This window comes from Prenolepis imparis, unplaced genomic scaffold (genome assembly GCF_030444845.1).
Source record: "Prenolepis imparis isolate NDT839.2.m4 unplaced genomic scaffold, iyPreImpa1.0 SCAF_10, whole genome shotgun sequence".
Classification (NCBI taxonomy): Eukaryota; Metazoa; Arthropoda; class Insecta; order Hymenoptera; family Formicidae; genus Prenolepis; species Prenolepis imparis.
Window position 1 is genome coordinate 4128021 of NW_028141168.1, and position 22745 is coordinate 4150765.

Here is a 22745-nt window from a genome sequence, read left to right on the forward strand (position 1 = left end):
TCTGTGTTTTCAGAAGGCGTTCAGACGGATTCCAATCCAAGCCAAGGAATCATCCATTACTCGAATGTGCAGCGTACTGTTACGGGGAAGGTATAATTAGCGCAATTATTATTTCATACGGCAAGGCAGTACTTAATAACTTTGTACGTTCTTAATAATTCAGTACTTACAGGGAAGAACCTTAGATGAAATCATCAGTAAATGCGATGATGACGCTTTATTTCACTTTACAATTATTACGTGATGGTTAGGTTAAGTCAAGTTAGGTCAGATTAGGTTAGATGGTAATTAAAAGCCTTCTATTACTCCCTCTAATTATTCTGCTTATTGTTATATCTAATTTAAGAAAAACGCACCTTTTTCTACTTTCCATCTTCGTAAAGCGGAAATGAGACACGTTTATTCGCTCATACATATGTACCCGCGGTATGTGTAGGCGTTAATTTTTGCGATGCTTCGATCGGATAAATTAGCATGTAGCATGCGCCGGAGAAAAGAAGAGAAAGAAAAACACATCGATCGATGTACGACTGATGGCAAAAATATATACGCGGAAGATAGATACGCGAAACGAGAATGGGAGAGAGAGTGAGGGAGAGGGAGCTTATTACCGCGCCGCTGGGTATCAGCAATTCGCGACGCGGGCATCAGCTGTGTGCGCCTGCTGTATATCTATCTGCCTACTTGTGTGCCTGCACTTGCGCTAAAGCGCCTTTACCTTCGTTCGCCTTATGCCGCAGAATGACTTGCTAATAACACGAATCGTTATCTAACGAGAGGGAATCGGAAACGTGTTACGTGCGCGCGAAACAATATGTTCTCCCTTTCGCAAGGGCGAACGATGAAGAAGAGGCCTCTGAATGATGACGGGTCGGCGCCGAAAATGAGCGGTTAAAGTCATCCGGTAAATTATATATCTCTCCGCAACGTTCTCGGCATTTCGATTTCCAGCCGCGAGTGTTCCTTCTCGTTTTTTTCGTATTCTTTAAAGATTACTTTGACGTATTTGACGAAAGAATTAAATCGATTAATTTTGTTAAATTAGATATAACATTGATCAACACGAATTTTATTGCCAATTATATTAGATCGATTTTAGGGTAACTTTGTGTCACTGATTCCGAATATGATATTAGTTTTCCTAGATTAGCTCTAATTTTTGAGAGTGCCTCATGAAAAACATAAGAAATGCAAAAAATGTAATGGTCATATGTAGCCTATCCCCAAATAATATGGAAACTGTCTCAAATCATCTTAAAAGTATATATGTATATATATGAAATATCTAATGGCGTTGTATTCAGTAAAATAACACAAAAACAAAATAAGCTGATAATCACAGATTCAGATAATCACAATTAATGCATAGAAAAATATTGTTTGTATGATTTTCTTTTATGTGTATAGGGGTTATCAGGATCACGTTGAGGATAAAAACAATGTTAAAGAATAAAAAGACAGACCAAACCCTGCTGCATATGTCAGTAGCTACAGAGCGCAATGGGATAAAATTGTAACTTGAGTATCCATTATCTCAAAAACTAGAGCCAATTCAGCAAAACTGTTGTCATTTTTGGATTCAATATCCCCAAATATCCTAAATTCATTCAAACATCCTTAGCAGCTGAATAAAAGTTCTTTTTTGTTGATCAGTGTAATTTAAGAATTGAGACATAGCGCTATAGTAATTAACGATTCTTCTTAGTATGAAGAGACGCTCGACATTGAGGCCCTCAACAATACGAGAAGAGCCGACCGGCAGGTCCTGTTCTTCAATCGCGTGCCAAAAGTAGGCTCGCAGACCTTCATGGAGCTGCTCAGGAGGCTGTCGATCAGGAACGCGTTTTCGTTCAACAGGGACCGCGTGCAGCGAGTCGAAACCATACGTCTCGCGCCGATCGAACAGGTAACGAACTAACCCCCCCCCCCCCAGGGCGACCAGAAGGGGGACGAGGGCCCCAATCAATTATCATCAATCGCGCGATGGCAGCGACGTAGTAATTACCTATCTTAATTTATAATCCCGTCGAGCCCTACATGGTGATAGAAAAGTACGACGATGTACCTGGATCGATCAAGTGATTCACGCGCTAACGGTTCCGTCCCTTCCTCGTACTTCCTCGTGTTCGCCGCGGGTCTTTCCTTCTTGATAAAATTACGGGGGAGGTAGAGGAGAAATATCGTTTATTTTTCATAGAAACCCATCACGAAGAGCGATGGAGATAAGAGACGATTGGAATGATTTGCGGACAAGTGTAGCTTGCTTACGACATTCGGAGAAAATAGAATCCGCGATTTAAAATGGGGAAGTTCAAGTTAACTAGATTTTTTTTTTTTTTTTTTGCAAAATTATATCTTTCTCTATTTACGAGGATCGTTGTGACTCGTGTAATAAGGAAAGTAACAAAGAAAGAAGATTTATTACTCTTTTCGCAATCTCTCAAAGTACTTATATAGTACTTTGAAAGTACTATATAATTTGTATGTAATTTTGAATTAACTTTGTTTTGTATACACATTTTCAGCTCCATCTCGCCAGGATGGTCAGCAGCTATTCGGAGCCATCCGTCTACGTAAAGCACGTCTGCTTTACTAACTTCACAGAGTGAGTGCCACAAGATTAGCCTCGGCAATTTGAATGATTGCTACCACTCGCCATTTTCTACTCACTACTTTCCTTGTGTCTCTTCCCGTCATCAGATTTCATCTACCGGAGCCGATTTACATCAACATAGTGCGCGATCCCGTGGAGAGGGTCATATCCTGGTATTATTATGTAAGAGCGCCGTGGTATTACGTGGAGAGGAAACAGATCTTCCCGGATCTGCCGCTACCCGATCCCAATTGGCTCAAGAAGGACTTCGAGTCGTGCGTTCTTAAGGGCGATCGAGAGTGCAGATATCTGGAGGGCGAAGTCCATGAAGGTATCGGCGATCATCGCAGGCAAACGCTCTTCTTCTGCGGACACAGCGAGAAGTGCACGTAAGAATGTTAATTGCAAAATTTGTAGAAAGTTATCTCTGCAAATAAAATTGAATAATCAAATTACAGACTACAATAATTTCAAATATAATTATTAGGTAACATATAATATGTGATACACATAATAATATAATAATAATAATATTTTGATGAATTTTAAAAATATTACTCAATTGTTATAGTTGTCAGGATAATATAAAAACATGACATTTTAATATACTTGTGTCTTTTCAAGTCCTTTTAACACCGTGGGTGCCCTGGAGCGAGCCAAGCTGGCAGTAGAGAAGCACTATGCGGTGGTTGGCGTCTTGGAAGACATGAACACGACTCTCATGGTGCTGGAAAACTACATACCACGATTTTTCCAGGGAGCCACTAATGTTTACTACGGTGAATAATCGATCAATTAATTTAATCAAACGTCATCGATGAGCTTAGCTACGTTTGTATGATATTATTTTACGATTAGTGAGACATTGCTAAAAAAGTTTAAAATATTTTATATATTGTTATGTATGCAATAATAATTAATAGGTATTAATAGTAATATACCTATTAATAACTAATAGTAGTATAATAACTATATATAATTTATTACTATATAATAGTAATAACTATTATATTATATAGTTATTACTATTTATTACTAGTTATTATAACTATAATAGTAATAATTATTATTATATAGTAATAACTATTATGTATAATTATAATTATATATTATAGGTATATTATATATTATATATAGTTATTACATATATATGTAGTTATTACATATACAGGATGTGTAAAAAAAGTCCCGAAACGGTCTAAATATTTTGGAAAAGAAGCATTTTACAAAAAAAATGTTTTATATCAAAATTATAATGCTTAAAAGAACCGATTGAAAACCTTTTGAAGGTCACTCAGGACATTGACCTTGACAACATATGTCAAGGTCAAGGTCATTGGAGGTGGGTTCGTTAATCTAAATAATTACCATAACTATATATAATAGTTATAAATATAATATACATATTATATTAATAACTAATTATTAATAATAATAAATAATAGCATAACTATTAGTTACTACAATTTATACAATAGCAATTTATAGTTATTTAGTTTACATCTTAATATTTTTAAATTAAATATATTATATATATAATTATATTATAATTATAAATTGCTAGGATTATCTGCTAAAATTATCATTATGTAACATCAATCATATGTAATGTTTCTTAATTTCTTTCCCACAGATCAAGCAAATTCGTTTACGAGGATCAATCGGAATTTCTTCAAACCGCCAGTCAGCGAAGAAGTGAAAAACCTGGTGCGCAACAACTTCACTCGCGAAGTCGAATTCTATCAGTTTTGCAAGCAACGTCTTTACAGACAGTATAGAGCTTTCAAGTTGCGGTCCAACGTTTTGTGATCGACGAGTAACAATCTCTAAAGAAGGTACTCCGTCCATTGGTGTGTGCGAGTGTACTTATTAAAAGATAGACGCGCGAAAAGCATTATGAAGAACGAAGAAGGACATACAGCTCGATATAAGTGCATTAATTAGAGTGTTAGTGATTCGCTAAAAATTTACAAAGCAAATACAATAGTTAGTTTCGAAGGATATTAATCTACAAGAACTTTATTAAATAACGGACAGTACAGAGACAATATTATTTGTAAGGAAAAGAGACTATAATAATTTTCGGATTAATATCGAAAACTTGTGAAAAATATTGTATTCTTTATTAAATCATTGCGATATTATCAAAATCGCAATATCAATAATGGTTATTCCGAGTTGAAATAAGGAGCTTAGGACGTTATCGAAGGTTTAATTACAATGACTATTCCACAAAGTCAAAGACTAGAAGAGAATATATATCTGTTCCCTTCGATATGCTTCCTTGACGATCACCATCAGTTTGCCCTTAAAGGAATTTTGACGAAATGAAAAAGAGCAGAATCTTATGACATAATCAAATTACAAAAGAAGAAAAAGAAAAAAGAGAATAATTAAATCTCCTTATAATCACTGTGACCCAGTATAATTTCAAAGAATATTGATGAAGATAGAAATCTAGCCCGCTACAAATTTTTGACTGTTATTCCATGACGAAAAGACGAGGAAGAAGACGATTCTATCGGAAGTGATAATACAATCTGATGCAATTTAGAAGAATCTTCATAGACTTACATTAAGCAAAGATAAATGTAATTGTATAATCGAAATGCAATTATAAAAATCATTGAAAGAAAAGGAGAAAGATTGATGTACATTTAACATCAAATATTTGCAAAGTTTCACGGGAGAAGGAATAAGACTCCGTCGTTTTATATAATGATTACTGTATGACGTGGATGCAACGTGCAATCCAGAAATAGAGACGCTCTCAGCGAATGTGCCGTATGGTTTCTGCGATCGGACGTCATGCTATTTTTTTTAACAGGAATCACGCGCGAGTTATACGCGATTTCCAGACGCATTTATCATTCTAGATATATATACATAAAATGTCCGATAATAATCGCTCCCTCTCTCGTATGTATTAGGTAAAGTGAATAGGAAAGTCCTGCATCATTTTGCGATCTTTGCAATAATTAATGAGAAATTACTTAAAAAAGGTCGGCCACAATCTTCGCGAATATAAGTATACGTGATGAGAAGAGTTACAGCCCACTGTTACACGGTTGCTAGGCACAATACATAATTAAACTTGATTCCAACCCTTCATCGCCTAATAATACGTAACATTTTGGACTGTGTCGTCTAGTAACCGCGTAACATTGGACTGTATCGTCTAATAATCACATAATTGGGTTATCTCTTCTCGCCGCGCGCTTAATAATCGTGTAATGTAACCTAATCTAAGCTATCTCTTTCTGCTACGCGTTTAGCCAATTTTTAAAAATTAATTTTTCTTTAATTATTGCGAATATCACAAAACGATAGAGGACTTTCCTACTCAATTTAACCCACTTTATCTGCACATTGATGAGTTGAGACGGTTATTACAGACATCCTGTATATTTTATGGTAATCGAAATGTAGCGTTTTCGCAATGATTTTTCTTGAGAGGACGACGGAAGAATGACGTAAAGACTGATGAAAGTGGTTTTCATCGCGGTATTTTTAATCGCGGAATTACTTACAGATAAATTAAAGAGAAGTTATACAGATGACAAAGAGAAATTATACAGGGTAAGCAGTTAGTTATTTGCGCTTTGCGAAGAGAAAATGCATAACATGTTTGTACTTTCATCGATTATTTGGAATAAAACGCTGCCATTTAAAGAAAAAAAATCATCTTAATTTCAAACATTCCTCTCGCATTGTCTTACCTGTTCAAGGGTCTGCTGTCAACGATTACCTTTTATCGTTCGAGCTGATAGTCGCAGTTAACTTGGAAATCTTCCATCTCTGCTGATCAATACTTTGGTAAATGTCAACTTAATTTTATTTCCGTGTCGAAAGAATCTACGATACGTACATAGTGCCAAATCGCACTTCTCCATCCGATGATCCAATTCCAAATTTAGGACTATAGCGTTACTTTTATTTCGAGAATCTCTAAAACGAGGCTCGCGCGTAATATTTTACACATTTTCTAATGGATGAGCCAATAAACATTATTCGTCATTTAGAACTTTGATACAAACTTTTCCATTTCAAATTAGATGAATCATAAATCGTAAGTGAGATTGAAAATTGATGCAACAACGAAAATTAGTCCATAATTTGTAAAATCCATCTTTGCGTGGCAGTTTTTATTTTTAAAAACAAAACTTCAAAAATATCTCACTCATCCTTTACACTCTTCAACTCTTAATCTTAATATTGGGATAAAAGCATAAAATAAAAATAGACAAATTTTTCTAATCACGAAACAAATAAAAATTATGAATCGCTTTTTTATTTATTATTTTAGTAATATATAGAACAAGAGTGTGTGTATGTATACATATTGTACTCCTTTCTTAGAATTCAGCCTTTTTTGCGCATATCTAACTTCTATTTTCGATCAATCAACGTTATTTACACACGCATTCTCGCCTCGCAACGATATAGGCGTGTAAATTGACTCGATTAGAAAAGAAAGAATGCTTAACTTAGAAATTCCGTCTAACGATATAGAATATAGATGATTGTGTAACGAACGATGCGAACGTAACGTCGAGAGTTACTCTGATAAAATTTCGTAAGATATTTCATTAATCTTTCAACTGTTCAAAGTTTTCATGCGATATAAAACACCTAATATCATAAATAAACATATGTTACGCTGATAATAATATGCAAAAACGTCAGATCGGTTTACAGTCAGTTTTCGAGCGCATCTTGTACATAAATCTAATTGATGTTTCATAAAAATAAAAGCAATTAATTCAATATTGCATCGCACGATATGAAGACTATTGCATGACAATCGAGAGCAAACTTGGTCTTGCGTTTTTGCAAAATTGAACCCTGTATATACAGAGTGGCCCATCGAAAACGAAACAAACATGTTTTTAGGGTAAAATTTTTAGGGTGAAATTAACCCCTTTTTGGGGGTTGAAGTTAGGCAAACGAAAATAGCCAATTAATATGTCCCCCTTGAAAACAAAGTTGAGCGTTTTTTGAACAAATAGTTAAATGCCAAAAAATATGTCTTACGTTTTCGGTGGGCCAGTTTATATGTTCAGACTTTGTATTTTTATCTATGAATTTATTATCATCCATGAACATAAAATTATATCTTTTTTATATTCAATTATCATTGAGTAAATTGTATGAAAAATTTACGATAAATATATATTTGTAGGATCAAGTGTATTTTGTTCTTACAAATATATAAAATCGAATCGATCTTTGATATGCAGATATTCGGGTTGGTTGCGTTACATTGACTTTACAACGGAAATAGATTTTAGTAAGTTTTTAACATCGCGAAAGAACTTCGCCCATTTTTATAGCGTTTTATAGCATTTTCTGGCCGCCCCCCAAGCCCAGGGATGAGACATACCTATACCAAATTGTAGGGTTTTATGAGAGGATTGAAAATTTATAGGTGCCAATGTCCAAGATACTCGCCGATCAAATGTTAAAACGTCACCAATGTTGGTGTATAAAGTGTATTATTTTGTTATCTATGCTTACAGGATGCAATAAACATGATTTTTTGTTTTATAGTTGAACATGATTCCCAGAATTTTTGTATTTATCCTTTCCTAAAGATTTCTTTTTGCGTCCAAGGCACCTTTACGAAGAGTATTTGTTATACATATCTTGGACAGTTCTGATGATGAACAATCAAACGAATAAATGACATTATTAAGAGGTCAGGATTATTTCCGGCGGGGGTTTAAAGATCCAAAACTATTTTTTTTAATACTACCATTATTATCTACAAAATTATATATGTTTGATAACTGGGCCGGGGGGGGGGGGGGGGCAAAATGGGCGAAGTTCTTTGACGCGGACTTATCCACGTACATATATCTATGTACATGTATCTACATAGAAAAATATACCATGCATGGTTCAAACTACAACGCTAATCGACACTGTCTCGGACACAGAAATACTTATTTATAGAGAAGCACGATCGAATTTATAATGATTTAACGATTAGGCAAACGTTCAGATAGAAAATATCGAAAAATGGTATTCTCGAAATAAAAGGATTGCATATTCTAAAATCCTTCTTCTCAGATATTCTTAAGTGTTACTATAACAGTCTCGAAAACTAAGAATATATTTTTTGTTAACACAATATGTTTTCTTATGCGGACCAATATTTATTTGACATTATATGGTTATATTGTGTATATGATTATATAATGTTTTAATTTACAAAATGCAGTGCAATAATGTTTGTCATTGAATAATTTTAGTTTATTAGGAGAATGGATAAAGTTAATAAGTGACTCGAGAAAAAAGACTTGAAGCTTAAAAAGCGTTCACGAGTAAGCAATGTGTAACATAACTTTTAATCGTTCAAGACCGAAGTATCTTTAATAAGGAAAGAAGTAAATCCAATTTCGTTTTTTTTATAATTACAGTTTTATAAATTAGGAATTATCTGATACTAATCTTTAGAGAATTTCCCTTCTTAAAGAGGATCCTTTTCTAGCGCCTATTTTAGAACAGAGTATTCTAACAATAAATGGGAAACTTTTTAAATATAAGAATACAATTTTTTCAGTGAATGGATATTAATAAGAGCCAGGCGCAACAAATTTGTCTTAAAGTCTTCTTTATTTAATTTGAATGTTTCGGTTCTTCCCTTTTAGACTATCTTCAGATCAATTGACAAAACAAAATTGCGTCTTGATCCTCATCCCTATCTTTTATCAAGTAATCTGTTGAAGATGGTCCAAAAGAAAGACCGAAACATTCACATCAAATAAAGAAGACTTTAAGACTTTGTTGCGCCTAATTTCTACATGCCTGACTCTTATTAGCTCATTTCCTACCTTTTTATACTTATATATCAGAGCTTTTTCGTTTTATTATTAATTAGGCAAACGTTCATCAGGCACATTTTCCATCAATCCATATCTTCTTATCAACGACACGAATGTATTAATTGTCTGACGTAAGACTTTCTATTAAATTAATTGATATTAATTCTTATTGATCCAGAAATGTTTGACCGGGACGGATGAGAAAGACGCATGGATGGTACCGACATATACTATACTCTCATTGCAAGATGAAATCGCCATTGATGCTGTAAAATGCGATGTTACGTAATAGTTCGAATTGTACAGATCGCAAATTCATAAAATGTAAAAATGTAATGGATATCTCAAAAAGATCAATATGTTTCTAGGCACATATTCTGCTGAATCAAGCCTATTTTACAGAAATAATTTAAAATTAATTAGTAATATATAAAAAAGTAATATATATATTTATTATATTCAGTTATATACTCTCAAGAGATCTAAGGGACTGAGGGAGGAGCTCTAACAGTCTTTATTTTACACTATTGTACAACTGTAACTGTAACTATTGATGTTTCACCATTATTTTCTTTAGTTTGTCTTCTAATATTCGTGACATGATAAAATTTTCATCTTGAAAAATTGCTAATTATATCCGCAAGAGAGTGATGAATGATTTCCGCCATAGATGAAACTTATCTAGAGATCCCTTGATCTCTCTTCTATGTCCGAGACAGAGATACCTTTAAATTTAAAGTTACGAAACTTTAAGGTAAGATAAAAATATAAACGGGAAGCCAAAAAAAAATAGTTCATCTCACACAAACAAAATCTCGGCTACATGCCGAATCTCCCGAACTCCCTTTCTTATTGCCCTCTTTTAGGAGCTCGCGGTAAAATATGTACTAGTAAAAATCGCTTTAATCGCATCATATCACTATTGTGGAGGTGATTTTACGCGCGTGCTTAGAACATATATATATATATATATATATATATATATATATATATAAATAGAAGGGAAATTAAATACCAAGCCTCCAACATCGACGAGAGAGAAAGATAGTGACTCTCAATCGTCCGCAATGTGCCGATATCATCGTTGCTATGGTTTTTCCATGGTTACTGTTGTTACGTCACAAGTCTTCTCTTGTTAAACTAACAGTAACCATGGCAACGATATCTGCGTATGCGCATTGCAACCGATTAGGAGTCACTACTTTCTCTCTCGCATCGATGTTAGACTCTCATTCCACAGGAAATATAAACAATTCCCCTTCCATTTATGTTCTTCCGTATATGTTCAAAGCGCGTACACGACTTTCCTCCGCATATTCATCGCACGAATAAATGGTACGCGCGTACATTCAGACAACGGAACTTAAAAAAATCTTTATCGAAATATCCAGACCATATGTTTAAAATGTCCAGATCGCAAGAGTTGAAAGTATCTTTTTCTTCGTTGTCACAACGTTATCATTAATAGTTCGTTATCGGACTACTAGTATTGTGACGTATTGCTAATAGAGCTTCATTAATTAATGCGTATGTACATGGGCGCCCTTATAACTTTTTTCTAGGAGGGGGCAGAGTATACATATACTCAGGTGTGCGTGCGTGCGTGCATGTGTGTATGTGTACACCACACACACACACCATTTTTGTTCAAGTTGTGAAGGACAAAGAATTAAAAAATAAGATACATAACACCTATTGTTGGCTCGTATAGGCACTATTCACTATTTCGATATATATTTATGTTATAAATTTCAAACAAAAAATTATTTGGTTGACAATTATAAAATCATTCTAAATTGAAAAAAATAAAATATTAAAATCCAAGGGGGGCAAATGCCCCTCCTTGCCCCCCCCCCCCTTTCATGGGCGCCCATGCGTATGTAATTACATTGTATATAACATCGAACATATCATTATGGAGAATTCCGACATAATAAACGATGTAGGATGTAACAACAATATCTCGTACTGAGAATAACCAATGTTAGTCTGCGATTTGAAAAAAGAAGGCAGAAACTATAAACAAATGTATCAAAGATACTCATCCTTTTACTTTCAAATCGCAAGAGAAGATGGCTTATTAAAGAGAGATATTTCGAAACATATAGATACATCTTGAGTTAAAACATAAATACAAAAACGAACGGTGACATTATTCACACAATTATTCTTACTCATGGATCATTGATTTTTATAGCCCGTTAAGATGAAAAAGTAGAAGAATATATACAATAAAAGCCCGAACATAAAAAAATCGATGATAATTAGTATATGCACTTATTGCAACGTTCTCCATTTTTTCCGGTATATATCTAACGGAAGCAAACTATACGACAAGATTAACTCGGTGGTCAAAAGATACAATTTCAATCGTCGCTATGTATCATTAATTAATTCTATAATTACCTAATTATTGTTAAATCGATTATATTAGTAATCATTGCATCTTGATCAACCACATAAATCGTTGATAACAATCTTTAGGAAAATATTCTCGGTGTGTAACTTTTTTCGTTAACAATCTCGCATTCACTGGTAAGTTACATGTGTGTACAATGCACTTCTCTCAACACACGCATGCGATATATGACATCTTTACATTGTTATTACATTTATAGCGCACATTATATATATGTATATAGAGAGTAAGATAAGGTAATTTGAGATAATATTTCAAGTTAACTTTTTTATATTTATAAAGAAATATAAATACAAATATGTAAAATTTTACTTTTATTTTCGTATTAATTAAACTTTTCACTTTACGTAAAATTATTATGAAAAATTCACTGATATTTTATTTCTTTCATTTTTAAATTATTGTAAAGAGTTAAAATTAAAATTTTTTGTGGAAGACACTTGATAATACATGTAGATAACATCAAAAGATATAAAAAGCAATTATTATTTTAAAAACGCGAATAAAAGCGCACAAAATACTATTCCATTAAATCCATGGTAAAGAAAAATTTAACGATAAACTTATCAATTATTAACAATATCTAATTATGCAGTAAATAATAAATAAATTATTGAATAATCTTGTAGCAATCTTATGAAATTCTATGGTTGCACGGAATTCAACAATCGATAACCAAAAAAGACTGTAAAAATACAAAATGTTTTATCACCAAATATCTTGCTTTACTCTATCAAAACGCTTATTTTCAGAATATTGCACCAAGAAGCTAATTTACAGACAGATTCCACGTTAAAAAATTTCACAGACAATATTGTCTAACAATGAACTTATTCAATTCAGTTTCACATATGTACATTATATTATGCGCGCCTCAATAATGATGGTCGTGAATTCGATATTTAACTTTTATAGTATAAATTTGTATCACGAGACAAAAAATGATTTATAAAACAGCGTCATTAATCCCAAGATTACATATACAGGAAAACTTAACCAAAAATTGAAGAAAAGATAAGATAAAAATTTATAAAAAGCGAGCAGTTGTATAATCTGATACGATAAAACAAAAATATATATATATTATATACATATATGTATGTAAAATTATATAATTACAAAATAATTTTACTGTTTCTAAAGTATCAAATCCTAATTTTATTTTATATAGATCGAATAATATAATAACAGATCGAATAATATACTAAAACGAAAATGATAAACCGATAACAAAAAAAACCATATCACCATACTCTTTAAAATTGCGACTTATTTATTATATAAAATATAAAGAAAAGGGACATTTGAGAAGCATATAATGACAATTCGATAAAGATGCTCAAATATTTTAAGAATATTCCTGATAGCAAAAATATGACTGCAGGACTGTATGAAAAGTAGAGGTCAGTTGTGCATCCAAGAACGACGATATTGCAATCCTCGAATATAAAATTAGAAAATATCTCTATTTCAGAGAATTCGTACTTTAAAAAAATTCTCTCGAAAAATTTCTTCGTTCGCACAATCGACGCATTTTCAATGGACAATATATATCATACATATACATATCGCATAAGAGAAGCATCGTATAACGTATCGATAAAATGATATGTACAGAGATTACAGCGTAAAACGCCACGAGTTCTACATAACATAATGTATTAACGTTATGCTGAATAAAGTAAAATTAGTCAATGAAGGACACGCTTGCCATCAATACTGACGTTACCTGTACATGTATGTATATAATATATGTACAAAGTAACATACACGCGTTTTTTTTTTCAGACGAGTGGAACTCTTTTATATACACTAGGTGTCTCTACCAACAAAAAATAAAATATTTGATCTAAATGGTGACATTCATAAAAATGACATTTAGTTAATATATGTATATCCAGAGTTCTTATATTTGTTTCTCTACTCTATTTTTTCGCTTTAAAATTTTTTACTTTTCAATATGAGTGATTTTGAAACCGATAAAAATCTTACAAAAACTTTTCTCTAAAGGTAACTCGACTTTTCATAACTTCAACGACAAAAAAAATAGACGATTTATAAAAACATTAAAATATTTATTACATTAAATTGAAAAATTATATAATTGAATGATATATTTTTTGGAGGCACCAATTACATTTAAATTTCATGTTATTCAAAAGTCCCACCCCGATATCGAGCACAATATACCGAAAGAAAGGTATAAATGTGTTTGTACGTCTTCCGGAACATTCTCTACGATAAACTCTAAACTCGTAGAATATCGCTAACGAGGACTAATATTATTATATCAACGTTCATTTTATTATCGTCTGTCGTTGTACGTCGGCTAACAAAATTCGCGACCGTGAGCGAATTTTTTCGTTCGGATCGAATAATTGATTCATCAGCTTTAACTCTGACATAAACTTTGTAAAAGGTATCTTTTTCCATAGGAACGTTTAAACCGTCTAACTTGTCCTTAGCCTTGTTTCTTTGTACCAGATATCTCTCTCTCTCTCTCTCTCTCTCTCTCTCTCTCTCTCTCTCTCTCTCTCTGTTTAGGCCATTACACAGCTTGGATCGAGCAATCTCGTTTTCTTTTTCTATTACTTTCGCGCGAGAAAATTTCCTAGCTTTTAAAATTGTGTAATTTCCATCGGTACAGTTTGGGAAATTGTAATGGGCGGAGTATATTTCGCGATTCTCTGGAAATGCTTTCGTAGGAAGAGATTTCGGAGAGTAAGTTATCTAAAATTAAAAGATTTTAGTGTGTATTATCAAATTTGAAAAAATAAGTTAGTTACACAAAAACTAATCTTTCAAGAGATTATGTTTGTGAACATTTCTTATTAGAGCCCAAATTTAAAGTGTATACTTGGAGAAATTCTTCGTATCCAAACGTGAATTTAATGATATAATCATTACGCAAACTCTTCGAAAACTCTTCGGAACCAGCATCAGAAAACAATGATAAATCCCGAAAGTTTTGTTTCTTACACTTCGCGGAATACTTGTCTAGGAACGTCTAAGGAGTACCGGTTAAGTACCGCGAATTCGCGCCGAATTAGCCTCTTTATTGACAACTGGTTCAGTCTGTTTCTGTTCCCGCGCCGTCGTCATGTCAAGCCGATCCGGACGTCCATCAGTATAACATCGGCGACCAACTGCCACGTCGATTCTCATCATCAGTAATCGGTATGTATCCGGTCGACGACGTGGAAGGCAGGCACTGAAAGCAGTAATTGGCACCAGCATTGTTGTCCCAGTGCTGCGCCCCCTTACACTGGAAACGTACTGCGAACTCAAGCTTCTGACCGACCAGTAACGTATGGCAATAGAGGACGAAGGTGAACTTGTCGCTGAATCCGTCGCACGAATTGGACATGTACGTCGCCTGCAGATCGCTGAAGTTTCGCCAGGAGTTGAGGGTGTATCGTATGTGTACAGATTTGTGGAAGTCGAGATTGATAACACGCACCGTACCCTGAATCGCCAAAGTCACCGGGTCCTGCACCAGTACATTTTCGAGACAAACCTGCCGCTCGCGCACCAAATCCAGAAAATTGGTCATGCCGCCTGGCTGTTGGAACAATGGTACCAACATCCGATCGAGTTTTCTGGATATCGCCGACATGGATCTACGCCTGCCATCGTCCTGATAACGATCGCACCAGTGATAATCGCTGGTGGTTGCCGCAGCATTGTCCGGACTACCATTGTCTTGCTGCGGTCGGAAAATGTCATCATAGATCAAGTCGCTGTACGCGGAATTGGGTATCTTCGGTATCTCGTCCAGGAACGTCCTCACGTCAGCTAGATCGAGGCCGAGCTTGTCCGCGAAACGGACGATCTTCTTCCTATGCGGTGTACCTGGCGGTGTTTTACCAGTCTTCAGCGAGGAACACCTACGAACTCTCTGCGGCCTATCCTCTTCTTCTTCCACTATCTCGCTTTGTGTCTCCTGCTCCGGCGATGACGAATCTTCCTCCTCCTCCTCCTTCGCAGTAGGACTGTTGCCGAGCTTTTTCAGCAAAAAACTCAGCTTCTCCTCTTCACAATTACGTAGCGCATCGTCGTTTTCAATTCGCAATTTTAGCTCGCTCCTCGAAGTTGTTATCTCATCGCTGCTCGAGCATTCTAGCGCTTTTGGAACATCAACGGCGCTGCTGTAAGTAGATTGATCGCTGTCATTTACGACCGTATCCTCCACTTGTAGCAGCACCGTACTCTTCGACGCAGTCTTAATGACGTTTGCGGATTCAGTATAGTCTTCCCGATTCCTTAATTTGTCAACCGAATTCTCGACATCGTTATGAAAATCGTCGAGTTCGCTGCCATTACTATCATTGCACATCACATTCTTTGATACACCATTGACGAAGTCAACTTCATCAACATCCTTGTCCTTTTTGTTATCCTCTTTCTCTTCCTCTTCCTCTTTCTCTTCTTCTTCTTCTACCTCCTCGTTCCATTTGTTTGTTCTGAATTTGTTGGATATTGCCATCTTGCCGTTGCTCGGTAGCTCAGAGTCGGAATGCGACTTGGGCAGGCAGATGTGAGGAACAACAGAATTCTGGTTGATGATTCTGGACGGACTTTCGTCCTGGAGAGACACAGTGCTATCATCAAACGTGCTCCACAAGGACTCGTAACTGGGCGACGTCGTTTCTTGAGAGCTCCTGCCATTGAGCGAATCCTCCGAACTGCAAATGATCTGTTCTTCCTGCCGATGACCGCCGTTTACGCAAGACGCGGGGTTTCTTTTCGACGAGCAACTCGATTCGGACGTGGTGTCCTCGCTGCGTTCCACATTCGTATCTGTCCGTCTAATGCGTCCGTTCAACGCAACCTTGGCCCTCGCGCGTACAAAACTAACGTTGGTGAGATTCGAATTGTTAGCCTCGCTATCTGAAGTACTGATCGGGTCGAAGAAAACTTCGTTCTTCGATTTATCAGCGTCCGAGGACTCTGGATCGAAGAACATTTCTGGGGAATCGCTGTCGGGCGGCGTGCCGGCGATCGGTGACGCAAAGATGCAGCCGGACTCGGAATCTCCAGAGTGAACAGCCACGAGGCCAGGCGTTATCCTGGTTCCGCTCGGTGAATAGTGGCAAGCGTCGTGATGACTCGCTTTCAGGATCTCTGGGTTCACCAACAGATTCGCCAATTCGGCGGCGGTCGTTTCTTCGGCGGGCGATCCTGGCCCGTCCTCTTCCTCCTCCAGCTCGTAGAAGAGATCCGATTCCGAACTATGACGCGGCTGATGCTGAAGAATCGGATGCTGATTCGTGGCGGTAAGACTGTTAGCGATTGAATGATGATTGCTCGACGACGACGGATGCAGCCACGAGGTCTCACGTGGCCCGTCCACGGTTCGCTCGGGCGAGCCATTTTCGCCACTCAAGGACGTCAGCCGTCGATGAAGACACCGGGCGAACGCTTCCGCACTACCCCGACAGCTGCTAGGCAGTAGGGAGCTGACGAGACCACAAGAGGGCCCGCGAGCGTTGCCCGCCGAATCCGTGCTACCCATTTTGAGGACGTTGGAGCCGGCTGTCGTTCCCTCGGCCTCCGCGTGCCTGCCCTCCGAAGGCGAGGGCGAGGGCGAGGGCGAGGGCGAGGTCGGGTCGCTGCCTCGGCCCGCCGGCACGCTGTCCGAACTGCTGTTCTATAAAAGAAGAAAGCGACGGATTTAAATCTAATCGTATATATGAGACGAAGCAAGAAGTCGAAGTTTGGATTTTTTTTATATTTGCCTAAGTCATTGGGACGTATATAGATGTTACTAGGAAGCAAGGTAAATAATTCTCCAAGGCAAATAATTCTCCCCAATTTATTTCCGCCATAAATGGTAGGCTAGGTTAAGTTAGGTTAGGTTAGGTGCATTATCTAACAATAAGAGATATAAAAAAACAATAACTAGTGACGCTCAAATTGATCCTTAAAAATCTCCTTTTTGAGCAAAAAAATTTTGAATTGAATAAGGTATCATTAAAAAGGTTTTCAAAAGTAAATCATTATATGCAAATAAAAAAAAATTATTACGTTTTACGACATGTAATTTTCGAAATATCGTGGATCAAAGTTTTAGTTGAGTTGACTAATTTGTAAACGTGTTTCTTTGAGAAAAATGAAAGATTGCAAATATTGTTTGACTGCAATATATTATACAAATAACAATAACAATAACAGTTTTCCAATGTTATTATTATTTTTATTATAGATGGTACGAATTTCCTTGATTCATTATTATGCAAATAATGTAAATTATTATAATGCAACAATCAACAATAGCGATAATATAAATCCTGTCGGAAAAATTTTATTTTATCAGTGAACATAATAGTGGCATAAGAATACAGTATAGTGCCAATTTCTTTATTGCTATTTACAATTGACTTCAATGGATTTTAGTTATGAAATAATCAACTTTTATTATTTTATTGATCCAAAATGGTTCATGATAACACGATAAAAGTATGTATACATATATATATATATATGTATATATATTATATATGTATATATAAATATATATATATATATATATATATATATATTATATATGTATATATAAATATATATATTGGATGATTGCAAAAGTTCGTGCCCGATTTGCATAGATGGTAATAACTTCAAATCGGGCACGAACTTTTGCAATCATCCAATATATATTTGTATAATCAGTAAAAAATTAGCTTTAATCTGATATTTTTTTCATATTTTTTATTTCTACTAAAAAAAAGTAGGAATTTTCTGAAGGTCACTTTTTCTTTCTTTTTCTTTGCACAATAAGATGATTACCAAGATTATCAATCAATTATAATTGCGCTAAATATATTTCTCTTCCAATATGTTGTGTTGCCGACAGTTATTTCTTAGGATATATGAGAGAAAGAAAAAGAGAGATTTTAAAGTTAATGATCCTTACTTTATCGATTGCGAGTAGAGCTCGATACATAATTGAAGTCAGCTCGTTAACGGCAGTCAACAGCTCGTTAACAGTGTGTGTGTAAGTGGAAATACGAGAAAAAGAGATGGAAAGTCGAAGCACTGAATACGTGTTAGTGACGTAGTTAATACGCTCGTCATTAATATAGTTATAACATTGGCTCACGGCCACAATGTTGCGCGGTATCGAAACAGCGCCGCAGGAAGTGCAAATGATCGGTCATTACGACCCACGTGTAGCATTCTCTGACGCGCAAAATGTCCAGTACTAATCGCGTCTTTGATCTTTTACAGAACGCGCATATATATGATGATTATTTATTCAAATACACGTGTCCAAAATTACTAGAATCGACAGATACTATAAAATATGTGATCACCTTGCGTTCTTCTTGGCACAATGGAAATAGAATCAAGTGTGGCACAGGACAATTGAATCGAGGCATGCGCGAGAGACAATTTTTAGGCAACCAAATATCGACGAATCACGATGATTTACGAGGCAAAAAGAGGCAAAAAGAGGAGGGAAACGTCCTCGTTTCGCGTTTCTATTCATTGCTACTTTATACACGACCGGCTATATTTCTCGAAACTAAAATTAGCCGTCAACTAACGATTCTGGCAGGACAACAGCTCGATGGCGATTTATCGTCGCCGAGATCCATCGTTGTTCGCCAAAGTATGTACCAACCTAAGAGAACAACACAAGAGATGGGCAATCTTTTACTGAGGAAAAAAAAATCATCAATGAATGTGTCGCACTCAATGGGAAGAATTCAAAGAAGATATCGCGCGACCGAGGGTTACGTAATAATGGAGTGATAATCGATCGGGACGCGCAAAACGACGATGTACCACTCTCGGCGGATTCGCGAACGTACTTGGGAAGTGGCGTGCACACCCGCCGTGCCGTGAGAAAATTGGAACGATATAAATACACGCACGCAATTGGCCGCGAATCAATTCCCCGCCGCTTACTCCCCCTAGCGGGCCACGTAAGGTGACATTTCACTCACGCATCCTGCACACGGAATTCCTGCCGTGGACGGATATTTCAGAGCGTGCGATTTGTCGATATTTATATTTTCTCCCAAAGAGTCTTCCCACGTACATACACACATACACGACGCCACATACGCACAAACCTAACCGAACACAGGACAATTTTAAAGATCGAGAAAAATAACTCGCTATGATTTATGTAACGGACGCTTTTAGATGAGAGAGAACGTGACTTATCTCACGATCGACGCTCTTGAAATTTTTTTCAAACGCAAAGCGTCTAACACTACCGTATCTCGAGTATTCTCAATATTGTGTATATCAAATTTATTTACGAGGATATTTATTCACTGTATTTGTCCGGCTATGAAACTTAGCTTAACAAAAAGCTTAAATTTCGGAAACTATATATTGGTATTCTCGATATAAGAGAGAATACTATAAAATTATACTATAAAATTCCACTTTTATTCTCTGTTAAGAACAAGTAACCTTATATGTTTTTTTTTACAAATTGTTTATTTGTAATATTGTTGCAGCAACGTATATGATTATATAGTGTTGCAATTTACAGTGTATAGTGCAGTGTTTGTCACTGAATGGTTTTAGTTTATTAGATGAATGAAGTTAATAAATTACTTGAAGAAAATTTGAGTGACTTATTAACTTCGTAAGAGAAATGTTTACGAGTAACAATAATAATATGTAATTATAATAATATAATAATATGTAAATAATATGTAATATAACCTTATTTAATTATTCAGGGCCCAGATCTCGTGCCTCATGTTCGATCTATATTACTATGTCCATACTTTCTTTAGTATGTCATTACTTTCTATACTATTCCCATACAGCATCAAAACCAAAACATGTCTAAAATCAGGACATAAGACGTCTTTAAGATGTCTTTAAGATGTCTTTTAGACATTATGTCATAAAATGTCTTAAAGACGTATTAAAGACGTCTTAAAAATGTCTTATGTCCTGATTTTAGACATGTTTTGGTTTTGATGCTGTATGGGTTCTTTCTCGTCTTTCTTTGCCTGTGTTCTGTAAAGTAATACATTTTTTTATTAATGGAAAATAAATCCTATTCCGTCTACATTTTTACAAATTAGGAATATCTGATACTAATCTTTAGAAGATTCCTCTTTTAAGATAAGAGAATCCTTTTGGCACTTATTTTAGGACAAGATATTCTAAAAATAAGGGAAATTTTTAAAATAAGTATAACATTTTTTCAATATGATGAGGAAAATATTGATTCCTCAAATTATTCATTAGAGGAACAGTTAGAATCGCGAATTGTGAGGCAAATTTGTGTATTATAAATAACATAATAACTAATAATTAAGCTTTCTTATACGTACGCGATATATTAAATTTGATGTAACAATTAATATTTTGATACACCGGAATCCAAAAATAGTGCTAGTAATATTGTTTAATGCGAGCCGAATCGGTTTATGATATGTATAGCTTCTGTCGGAAAAAAACATAAAGCATACATAAAGGGGAAGAGAGAGTTATAACTTTGAAATGACGGACAGATATCTTCGTTTTTCTAGTCTTCGCTCGCTTTGCCGTTCGGAATTTCTCCGCATACGCGTGTGCGTTTACTCGCCATGTCTATCGGAAGTCTGGGCGGCTCGCAATAATCGTTACGTAAGACTAGGCCTAGCATAGGCTTTAGAGGGTGTTGGCTTCGCGCGGCACGACGTCTATATACATAAACAGAACTTATAATGTCGTTCCACTTCAAAAACACTGTCTCTTTGCGTGAGGCTGAATCTTTCGGATTTAAAGTGATTTCGCGGAACATGAAACAATTCATCGTGCGTCTTTATATTATGCGTTCTTTCTTTAGAAGACCACCGGATATCTTTTATGCCACACATTTCTTGTTCAACATACACACATACACACCCACATAAACGTCTGCCCGTTTATGAACAGCCTGGACACAATTGCATCATGATCAAGCCATGTTATAACCGTAATAACCTGATATCTGTGAGCTTTACCGTGAACAATACTTTAATCGCTCCAGGTTGCTCCGAGATTGCGCGCGCGCGAGCATTTATGATTGAGATAAAGAAAATTTACGAGAGTCAGATGGGATCACGCGCCTTGGGCGATGAGATGTGCAGTCTCGAGCGGAGACCCACGGCGAAGAATTCACTGGATGAGTCTAGAAGATCCGTGTTACATTGGCGAACGCTTCCCGTCTTGGACGCGTGTGTCATTGTGTGTTTCGTAGCGACATTATATCAGGATTATAGAGAGATATATGTATATAAGGGTCGCGAAATGTAGCATAATCTTGTACAAGAAATTAGTCGAGAACATAGACACAAGAATATAGCATTAGTTACCTATATAAAGATAAGGTTGCCTATATAAGTGACATTAGATGTAAGGGATCAAGACACAAGCATAAGAATATATTCTTATGTGTATAGGTCAAGACACTGATTCGGTAAATCTCGGTTCGTTTGATAGCATTCGGCTCGCATATGCTCATGTTTTGTAGATAATTTGCCGAAGTCAGTATACTATTCCCCTTTTCGCTATTATCACCTTCCCCTCGCAGAAGGTTCCGTCTATATATTCTTATGTCTATGGTCAAGAAGGTATATAATTAGATTTTTTTTCTTACGCAGATTTGCCTTTGAGAAACTCGACTTTAAGTATCGAAGATTCGTCTTCTACATGAATTTTCTAACAATCTTACGTCATGATAATCGTATTCGACGACGATTATATTCTTCTCCCAATTCAAACTGGCACGACTTACGAATTGAGGTCCTCTTGGCATCGGACACGCGTCGAAATATCACGTCTGTACATTTCCAGCGAATCTATTTTTGCTCCATTGTGATAGAGAAAGATGGAGAGAGAGAGCGAAAAAGAAAGAAAGAAAAAAGAAAAAAAGAAAGGTTATTTTGGTGTGCGATCGTTCACCGAC

At 35.7% G+C, this 22745-nt stretch overlaps 2 protein-coding genes across 10 annotated transcripts in view; one reads left to right on the forward strand and one right to left on the reverse strand.

Annotated features, from left to right (window-relative positions):
* Positions 1-6252, forward strand: Pip (heparan sulfate 2-O-sulfotransferase pipe). The gene is made up of 6 exons (XM_083048297.1): positions 1-90; positions 1706-1906; positions 2526-2605; positions 2701-2982; positions 3218-3372; positions 4227-6252. The coding sequence occupies exons 2-6, from the start codon at positions 1808-1810 to the stop codon at positions 4400-4402; spliced, it is 792 nt and encodes a 263-aa protein (XP_082904423.1). The 5' UTR covers positions 1-90; positions 1706-1807; the 3' UTR covers positions 4403-6252.
* A 7641-nt stretch (positions 6253-13893) lies between these two features.
* Gbs-76a (Glycogen binding subunit 76A) overlaps positions 13894-22745 on the reverse strand; it is a 32361-nt gene continuing 23509 nt past the window's right edge. For 5 of the 9 annotated variants that reach the window (XM_083048952.1, XM_083048949.1, XM_083048948.1 and 2 more), the window contains one exon: positions 13894-17489. In XM_083048952.1, coding sequence (XP_082905078.1) covers positions 14964-17354 — 2391 coding nt within the window. In that variant the 5' untranslated portion in view covers positions 17355-17489 and the 3' untranslated portion in view covers positions 13894-14963. The other 4 variants (XM_083048950.1, XM_083048953.1, XM_083048947.1 and 1 more) reach the window with 3 other exon arrangements.